Source organism: Agelaius phoeniceus, chromosome 5 (assembly GCF_051311805.1).
Source record: "Agelaius phoeniceus isolate bAgePho1 chromosome 5, bAgePho1.hap1, whole genome shotgun sequence".
Taxonomy (NCBI): Eukaryota; Metazoa; Chordata; class Aves; order Passeriformes; family Icteridae; genus Agelaius; species Agelaius phoeniceus.
The window spans coordinates 3,972,791-3,982,842 of record NC_135269.1 but is presented as its reverse complement, the minus strand read 5'-3'; the positions used below and the strand labels follow the sequence as shown (position 1 = coordinate 3,982,842).

Below are 10,052 nucleotides of genomic sequence, written 5' to 3'. Positions count from 1 at the left end.
CTGCCAGGGCTGGGGGCCAGGGCCTGGCCCAAGCCCCCCCAGGGCCAGCAGAGTCCTGCCCCAGGACTCTGCCCCCTCTCCTGCTGCTGCATTAACAGCCTCCCCCATGGGGCAATGGTGCTTTCAGGGACCAGGCTGAGCTGGCCTCACACCATTGTCACCTCCTAGAAGCCTTGCACAGCACTGGACAGGCTGCTGCTTTGTATTGTCATAGCCTGAGGTAATTAGTGCCTGGCATCTGTAAAGGAAATAAAATGCACAACACCGGAGTCTCTAAGACGACACTGTTTTCATTATAGGTTTAATTTTGCAAAGAGCATAAAGGCAGATACATCAAAATGCCAAGAAGCCTTTGTTAATTAAAGCCTCTTTTTCTTTTTCTTCTTAAGATTTGCATATGTATCAAGCCATTAAAGAAAAAGATAAAAGGAACCCCAAGACTGTTTATGCATAGCCTTTATGACTGCAGCTACTTACTTTGCAGGAGACATTATTTTGACTGGAGCAAAATAATGTTCTGTGGCTTGACAGAACTCAAGGCTGCTTTGTCGTGCTCCAGAGGCAGACAGTGACTGGTGTTGGGAGGTTTCACCAGCCAGCATAGATCCTGCACCCAGATTTTAGGCAGTGCTCTGCCTGTTGTGACATTCTTATACCATTCTTATATCCCCACTCCTGTTCACCGTTTGGTTGGCTCAGGTTTGGGGGAAAAAGAATGGATTACAGCTCCCCTCTGCAGTGCTAAAGCTTCCTCTGCTACAGCTTAATACCCACACTCTGTTTGATTATTTACCATTTACATAATGTTCCTTTCATAAGGTACAAATTACATACCTCCTCCTCAGATTAACAGTGAATTTTCCTTGGAACAGGGGCAGAGTTGGCAGCAGGTGAAAAGTTGCCTCTGTCCAAATCACCAGCATAAATCTCCCAGACTTCTTAGCCCAGGATTTCACCTCAGAAGCTTGGGATCAAGGCCTGTGTTATTTAGTTGGCAGGAGAGTGTTTGGTGGGTTTCAGAGAGGTTAGTTAATTACCCTGTAACTTTTTTCATCAACCTTGAAATAGTTAGCAAGGACATTTGGAGCTGTGCCTCACTGTAGATGCTGTTTGACTTCTCTATTCCAGGACTAACAGCCAAATAAGTTCAAGTAAAATGATCCAAATTTTACAGTGCTTATTCTGGTAAAATTCACTCTTTGTTGTCACTAAATAAAATTAAAAAAGAACCAAATCTGAGCTTTTGGAACTGTCTCCTTAATAGCTGGAAGGAACACTGGAGACATCTAATGGATGATCAATATGTGAGAGTTCAGTACAGAAAACACTATATTTGCTTTTTCTTTTTTATTTTTTTCTTATATATTATCTACAAGCACAGGCTTTCATATTTTTAATGTAAAAATGCATACAGATCATTATATATATAAAAATCAACTAGCCTTGTAGCAAACTGCCAGATCCAACTATCCCCAGGTTGGGGACAACCTGTCTGGATCCAGGTGCAAACCCAGTGGCTGATCCTCACTTCCATCTGTAGTTGCACCAAACCCCCAGATACAAAGATTCTCAGAGTTCTAGGGAAGTTTTGGGTCCTGATCCAGGTCTTGCAGCATGGGCATGACTAACTCTTCATCAATTGAAGATAAATATTTTTAAAAACTTCATAAATGACAATCAACTTGTTGAAGGTAACAAGTATCCCTTTCACCTCTCCTCCCCATTTTTATTTTCTTTCCCATCCTCTCTCTGCAGAAATGGCAGAGGGCAGAGAAATTCAATATTAGTGTCACATACACACACTTAAACAGCAGCAGGAGAAACAGAATTGAGTCTGTTGATGTCTGCTGCAGAAAGGCTGCTGATTGTGGGTTCATGCTGCAATCAGCCCTTTCAATGCTTGGGCAATTTTGGGCTCAATTTGCACATTGTGGGAATAGGAAAGATTTATAACATAGCCAGTAATAGGTTGCAACATTGTGAGCAACAGTAGATCGAGTTGCATTTAATGCTATGTAATGCATATCAACAGAAATGGCTTAGAGGGAAACAAATTAATGAGCAATTAATTAAAGAAGTTTGTGTTAGTTTTGGAGGAAAAGTCACAAAATGGCAGCCTCCTTTTTGACCAAGTGTTTATCTTGTTTGGCAGTTTTTGAATTCAGTCTTTGCAAATTAATGTTTCTATTTTTATTGTAGGTTCTTTATGTAAAAAGGGATGTTTGCACAGAGGAACATTTTATTTTCACCAGGATTTTATAATTTATGCACACAGATGTTATTAAAGAAGATACAATTTGCTGGAAATCTTACAGGGAGGCTGTAACTTAGCCTCTCCTTCCTTTCAACTCTTCTCGCATGAATATGATTAATTATTTTCTCTTGTCATTCATTTATAACCTTTTTGTATTTTAAATGCAGCTCCAACCTGAACCCCAAGAAAGGATTTTCAGATAAAAGAACAGTTGAGATTTTCTGAGAGGGATGAACCAATTGCTTAGCACACCAAAGTAAAGACATGACTACGTTGCCATGGGATTGCAGGTAAGGATTTTGTTTACTTCGTGCACCAGCGCTGATTTGAAAGATAACAGAACCTCAGTGCTTCAACTTGCAAATGCTCACTCTGGCTCCTAATGTAATTAAATTGCTGGCAAGTTCAGTCCCTCAGCTAAAGAATTCTGGTTTGTGATCAGGCACTAGCTTGCTCTTTTACACTTGTGTTGATTCTACAATACTAAAAATGGCAAAACCTCTATTCTTCTTTTTTTTGTATTTTTTTTTCTTTTTTAAAAAAGTTAATGATATGATGAGTAGTTTGGGAACAAGTGTGTCACAGAGGCCTGTTGCAAGAACCCTCTGCCCAGAAGCACACAGTGAAGTTTCCATTGCAGTGTGTGCAACTGATGTACAGCAACACACGTGAACATGAGGACCAAAATATAGACATAGATTACAGGACAGTGAAATGAGTTTTTACCACCTAGAATACAGAAGCAGAGAAAACAAACAACAGCCCAAATAAAATATACATCTGAATGTGATGTTCTTTGCTGGCTGGGTAAAAGTGAAAGTTTAAAGTCTAAAAAAAAAAAGTATTTTGGTAAAATATCTTTAAGAGAATACTTTTGAAAGAAGTCATAATTTGGAACTTTTCTCTGTTCACATGGATATACAGATCTGCCTCTTCAGCCTGTTCCACCACCTATGTGGCTACCTATAGCTTTACAAAGTTCTAGCCAGCTAGATTTACTCACTTTCCTACATCTGTGGCAATTTGAATTTGACAGGCTTTTGGAGTCACTTCCCCACAAATAACCACATGAAGTACAAAGCAGTGGAGAATGAAGTTGTAAGTAAATGCTCCAAGGGGGCTGTTCCTCAGAGGAGAACACTGCTAATTTGTCATCCCAACCCTTGGCTGTGGTTCTACATGTTGACAGTGAGCTGCCCAAAGGGATGCCACACCACTGGTGGGAGACCAGCAAGACCAGCACAATCTGAATTAAATGCTTCCAATCTTGATTCTTGCATCTTTTAGCAGTTAACAAACCAACTAGACAGGAGGCAAAACTTAAATGAGATCATGAGGGAGAAGGAAAGCACAGGACACCTTTTATCCCAGGCACCAAAATCTGATGAAATGTGTTTCTGCTTCAATGTGCCAGATAAAAGCCACAAAAAACCTGCACTGCTTTGAGCCCCAGAGTGCTCCAAGCAGCATCTGGGAATTTAAACAGCTGACAATTATGGTCTTTTGATATGGTAGAGGCCCTTCAGATCTGATTTACATTTGGGCTTAGACTTTAAATACTTGCCTTCCCAAGGATTCCGCTCTTCTTCGGTATAAAATAGACTAAGAGGAACTACTTAGATTGAAAAAAAAAAAAAAAAAGAAAGAAAGAAATCTAAAAACTACCCATAGCTACATTAATAGTAATGTGGTTCTTCTTTTTTTTTTTTTTTTTCAGTTTGATTTCCCAGCACACATACTCCAATTTCCCCAACCACTTTGAGGGGGAAATGGTGAAATGCTGCTGGACTAGATGATTATTTTGGAGAACTCTGCAGTTTCAGAGAAGCTGGAAGAGTACCTGAACTTTAGCTCTCTTGAAATGCGTGTCTAGCTGGCTAAACACTCCAGGAAATAGACCTTTCCTATATTTTTTGCATACCTTGCTAAGAACATCAACACTCATGGATTTGACAAAAATAACAAGGAAGGAGTGAAAGCATACAGTGAGCCAACTCAGAGCTGGTGAAGGTGTCAGGTGAACTTACTGTTTCAACACAGCAGCCTCTACACATATTCAGTCCTGAGAAACACCAGTTGTGATGCTTGTTGATGGACTGAGGGCTGAATCTTACTCTCCAAAGGCTACTGAGCAGCTGTCTGGCTGGAAGTGATGTTTAGGCACTACTGACTTGCAGGGGATTGGAGCTAGCCATGTAGAAGCAGAAGATTCTCTCTTGGTTGCCAATCCCCACAATTGTCTAGTCATTTGGAGTTCATTTGGTGTTTGTTTGTTGTTTTTTATTCCCCACATTAGTCAGAAGCAGTGTGGCTAAATACATTTCAAAACAGGAAAACAGTATGATTCCGTGTTACTCAAAAAAGTGGTGGCGTTTGTCTTTTTGTGGTTTTTTTCTTCATTGCAAAGATTTGACCATTTCTCATTAAACTCTGCTTGCCCCATCCCTACTCCAAGCTAACACGCTCTAAAACACTTCTCTGGCTTAGGACAGCTCTCTTTAGCTGCTGATTTTGGTCAGCATCTTATTAATGGCCTGCTTGACGTGGGTGGTGGAGCTTCTCCTCCGAGTCTTGCCCTGGACCATCTTGCGGCGCCGCACCTCGCGGCACAGCTCGTAGAAGGCCTCCATGATGTTCCCCTCTCCCGTGCAGGCTGAGCACTCGTAAAAAGCACACGCAAGTTCCGTGGCCAGCTTTTCACCTTCCTCCGTGCTGACTTGCCTGGAGTGATCCAAGTCTGCTTTGTTCCCTACCAGGATCAGGGTGACGTTTTTGGGCTTTTTGACCTCGTCCAGCAAGTTCTTAAGCGGCAGCATTTCCTCGAAGCTGCCTCTGTCCGTGATGTCGTAAACCAGCACGAAGCCCTCGCCCCATCGCACGTGTCCCTCTTTCTGAATGGCATCCTCCTGTTGGAAAAGACAGAAGAATGCCTCAGGAATTTGATTTATGAAGAAGACAGAAGGTCTTCAGACAGGTGCTGGTCCTACAAAGCTGTGTGCATCTGCTTTACCTTATACTTTGCTCACATCCCCTTTTTTATCATGTGGCATGGGAGATCTCTTCCACCCAGTGCCATGACCTGCCTAGGCCTGTGCAGCATGTTCACCTGCCATGTTTTAAAAGGGAGACCTGACTATGACAAGTCTTCAAAATCTGTTGAAATCTGCTCTTCACTTTGGTGGGAAGTTGCCAAGCTCCATCACTTGACTGTAGAAATAGACTGTGACTTTGTGCCTGCTTTCTGATCTGGCCCTGAATAAAAAGGCATGGCAACAAAATAATTTCACCCCCTTGACTTGTTTGTTCTTCCAAGGAGGATCCCTTGCAGAAGGGTGATTTATGAAGAAGACAGGAGGTCTTCAGACAGGTGCTGGTCCTACAAAGCTGTGTGCATCTGCTTTACCTTATACTTTGCTCACATCACCTTTTTTATCACGTGGCATAGGAGATCTATTCCACCCAGTGCCATGACCTATCTGGCCTATGCAGCACCTGCACCTGCCATGTTTTACAAGGGAGACCTGACTATGGCAAATCTGCTCTTCACTTTGGTGGGAATCATTGGCTGAAGTTGCCGAGCCCCATCACTTGACTGTAGAAATAGACTGTGACTTTGTGCCTGCTTTCTGGACTGGCCCTGAATAAAAAAGCATGACAACAAAATAATTTTATCCCCAGAGTAAACCCCTTGACTTGTTTGTTCTTCCAAGCAGGATCCCTGATGGGAAGGATGTGGATCCAGCACAGGGGAGGAGAGAGGGGGTTCTGCCCGGAAGGAAATCTGTGTCCCCAGAGTGGGGCACACCTGCCAGCCCCTGCACTGCTGCCACCAGCACAATTTCCTGCCCTGCTGCACACCCCAGCCAAGGCACTGGGTAGCAGCAGCACAGGCACCCACGCACCTGGCCAGCTGTGTCTAGTATCTCCATGGAAACCACTTCATCATCAATGGTAGCTTGGTGACGGTATGTCGACTCTAAAATAAGAACACATGTTGTGAAACGTATTAGAAAAACGTAATTTTCTTCTCTTTTTTTTACTGTTTTTTATATCTTCCTCTCAGATCTCCCAGCACAAGAGCAGACATGTGACGTGCCGTTTGGCTAAATTTTCCTTGCTGGAGCTCTTCCAGCCCTCCTGGAGCACATTCAAGTCCTCTTTTCTAAAGCAGCAGCACTTACCTCTCTCCATAGGGCACATCCTTTACTTTCCCATGGGTTAGACCTGCAGAAGCCTGGTGGATGCTGCAGTCTGCACCCAGCAAAGGACAGCTGTGGCAGAGAGCTCTGCAAAGCTGTGTCCCGTTTTTCCTGTTTGCTCCCAGGAAAGGCTGCTAGCTTTGGAAGACAATACCACAACTCTCAAGGTATCCAGCTCAATAGACTGTCACTGCATAGCTTGTTGATCAAAACCAGGATGGCTGCAGATCAAGGAACCCAACCACTAAGCTCAGGCCCTGTACTGTGAAAAAATTACAGACCAGTTAGGTATGTTAGGAATGTGTGTTTTAAACATGCTGAAATCATCACATTCCCCTCTTCTAGCCAGGGATCAAGCAGTGATTTCCCTGTTTATGATTTATAAGGATAACCAGTGGGCATTAAGCATTTACACTATGGAAAAATGGAAACCAACAACCCTATTTACTGTCCCAGGTTTTGGAGCCAAGCAACTAATCAGAAAACTAATGACAAAGCAGCTTGTTTTATCTTAATAAGCTGATAAGCTAAATTTGATAGCATTTGACCTAAAATGTGGAAAACTATCTGTGCTAACATTCAGATTTATTACTGTTGCTAGCTCACAGATGTCCTATATCAAAAGACAAATATGCATGCTGTAAAAGTCTGGCCAGTGACTATGAATGCTTTGCATTGTCAGAGACAAAATTCTTTCATTTGGTGTAAATCTCTTCAATAGGAACAAAGGAAGGAAACTTATTTCTTTAACTTGAACTTCTGCAAGGGCTGGTGTTTCATAAATGCCTGTTTTCATTATTCACTTAAGAATGTCAACTCCTCACAATCAGGAATGTTTCAGTGCTGTCAGTGCTGCAAACACTTCCCAAACCAAAAATGTCACGCCCTCCCTGTGCCACCTTAATTGCTTTTACAGCCCAGCTGTCTCCAATAGGGACAAATGGCCAATTTACTTGGGCAGATGGCAAGCAAGCTTGCTGTAGGGTTTCAGGCCACGATGACTGGCTTTCTTAAAGGCTGTAAATACGCCTTCTGGATGGTATTTCCAGGCTCTTGAAGGTGTTGGAGTCTCTCTTTGTGATCCTGAGGCTATGCCTACACAGCAGAGTGAGGTATGTCAAAGTCCCTTGGTGGAATGTCTTATCTGTGCCTTCCACACACCCTCCTGGCTCAGCAATTCCCTCAGGGAATGCAGAAAGAGCAGGAAACTCTGCTTTGCTGTGAGAGCTGCACCTTCAATGAGTTATTTCAGTGTTGGGTTGGGATTCCCTGTGTAGTACTCCAAGCTTGATGTTATTTAGGAACTTGTGCTCTGTTTCTTTGGGGTAGGGTGCTGTGCAGGAGAGATGGCTCTCTGAGTAAGGAGTGTGATTTTAGCTCCTTACTTGCTAAGGCTTCGCAGTGCTCATTTGCCTTCAGCCATCTGGTCCTGTTTGACAAGTGGCTGCTGAGAATTTTTCCACAGAAGCTGAGAAAATGCTCACCCAGCCCTGACTGCAGGATATCTGTGAAATGTCCTCAGGAGGCAGGAGGGAGTAGGCCATCCTATGAGATTTATAATAATATAATAAAAATAGAATATATAATAAATATATAATAATATAATATAATTTATAATAATAGAATATATTATTATAATATATATATTTAATATAATATATAATAAATCCTTGAGATTTATTCTCCCTATGGAATGGAGTCTCCCTATGGAGTCTCAAGGAACAGACTTTTGCTCACCATGCAAAAGCAGCATGAATCTTAAATTATACTTAACTTCTCAAAATAGGACTCTGGCAGCACTTTATGTTGCAAGTTTAACTTGCTTTGGCTGCTCATGTTGGAATGGAATTTGATCTTGGATGAGTAGCACCGATTTAGGTCAGATTCGTGTAAATAAATCTTCCTAAATGTGTGTCTGCTCCTGTGCTCAGGAATGTGTGGTAGCTGGGTGAATTTTAATGAGGAGTGTAAAACAGCTGGACGTTGAAAGCATTTTTGGTGTAATCACAGACATGGCTTCTCCTTCAAGGGAACAGAAAAATCTGAAGAATCTGGTTGTCTTGTAAATTATGAGCCCTGAAGATGTGAGTCCTAGTCTGCTCACACTGATCCCATGGTACATCACAAAAACATTGCCTTGCTTTGGTATTTATTGGTATCATTTTCCTTGTGGCACTGCCTTTTTCTTTTTTCCCCCCCCATCTTTTCCCCCCATCTTTTCCCCTCTTTGTCCCTTTTGTCCTTTTTTTCTTTTTTTTTTTTTTCCTTTTTTTTTCTTTTTTTTTTCTTTTTTTTTTTTGAGACATGCAGCCAGAGAGTAACTACAGGGCTTGAGATAACTGCTTGACCCCTGACTGAAACAAACCCCTGTGTGTTTGTGCCTGTGACTCAGCTGAGTACCCTTGACTGCTATTAGAGTTGATGAAATAAAATAGGTGCTGCTGGATATAGCGTGTCTGAGCTCTCTCCTGGTATAAACTGCACCTCAAAAGTCCTGGGAAGTCCAGAACTGGTCAGATGAATCCAGGCTGTAATAGGCTTATGCTTGCATCATTGTGGTTAAGTAGAAAAAGCAAGGTGCAGCACTCCACCAGCAGCTCCCAAGATGATTTTAGGCAACTTTCTGCACTTCAGACCTTGCTTTGCACCAGGTGTTGCCCATTCTACCTCTAAGCCCCCAGAGATGGAACAGACACCACGGAGCTGAGCCTTGCTCACAACAAACCCAGCGTCAGAGCAGAGTCAGGGAGCTGCTGTGCAGACTGAGCCTGCCTGAATCTGGCAGTGCTGTGGGAAATGATTGGTTTATTTGCCCTGCTTCAATATAAATAAGTAAATCTGACCTGTTCTTGCTGTGCTTCCAGTCATATTCCCAGTAAGAGGCTCAAAGGTGTGATGAGGGTGGCTTTGAAGGCTGATGCCGGATTTCAGAGTGGCTCCTGCTCATAAAGCTGAAATCCCCCAGCACCCCTGCAGTGCAAAGCACTCTTGGTTCTTATGGTTCCATTGTTTGAAAAATTCAAGTTTATTTCAAATAGATTTTGAGTGGTCAAAAGGCCTGAGAAACTTGTTGGAAAATGGCAGCAGTTGGTTTGCTTTTGAGCCACAATAATTAATTAATTAATTAATCAAATGACCACAGCTGCTGAATAATTGTGGAAAAAATTATTTTGCAGGGAATAAAACAACTTCCCTGGGGGCTCTTGGTGTTGATAAGCAAATTACAAAATATCTTTATTCTTCTGAGCAATATGATTTTAAAAAAATACAGGAAAAAACCTACTTTTGTAGGGAAAACTTTGAAGCCCATGATCCACAGACTGTCTATGGATGAAATATTCAGTCACAACTTGTTCACATCACATCCTGGCACTACTGTGACATTTTAAACAGAGTTTTGGCCTGTGATACTTGGCTGGTCATCTCTCAAACCTTTGTTTTGTCCAGGACTATCCTGTTTTTTTGAGTATATTTGTTCCAGAATATTGTAGTTTGTAGAGGAAAACTGTTCTCTGGAAATTAATTTCTAGATTTTGAGTTATATTTGCAGTGATGTAAAAAGTTTTAGTGATGTAAAAAGCTGTTTTCAATACTTTTTT

The 10,052-nt window shown here is 42.1% G+C and overlaps 1 protein-coding gene across 1 annotated transcript in view; it reads right to left on the bottom strand.

The window, feature by feature from the left end:
- Positions 1-284: 284 nt before the first annotated feature.
- Positions 285-10,052, bottom strand: part of RERG (RAS like estrogen regulated growth inhibitor) — a 92,972-nt gene continuing 83,204 nt past the window's right edge. The window contains exons 4-5 of the mRNA XM_054631707.2: positions 6,157-6,230; positions 285-5,160 (exon numbers count right to left, since the gene is read on the bottom strand). Coding sequence (XP_054487682.1) covers positions 4,753-5,160; positions 6,157-6,230 — 482 coding nt within the window. The 3' untranslated portion in view covers positions 285-4,752. The remainder of the gene's footprint in view (positions 5,161-6,156; positions 6,231-10,052) is intronic.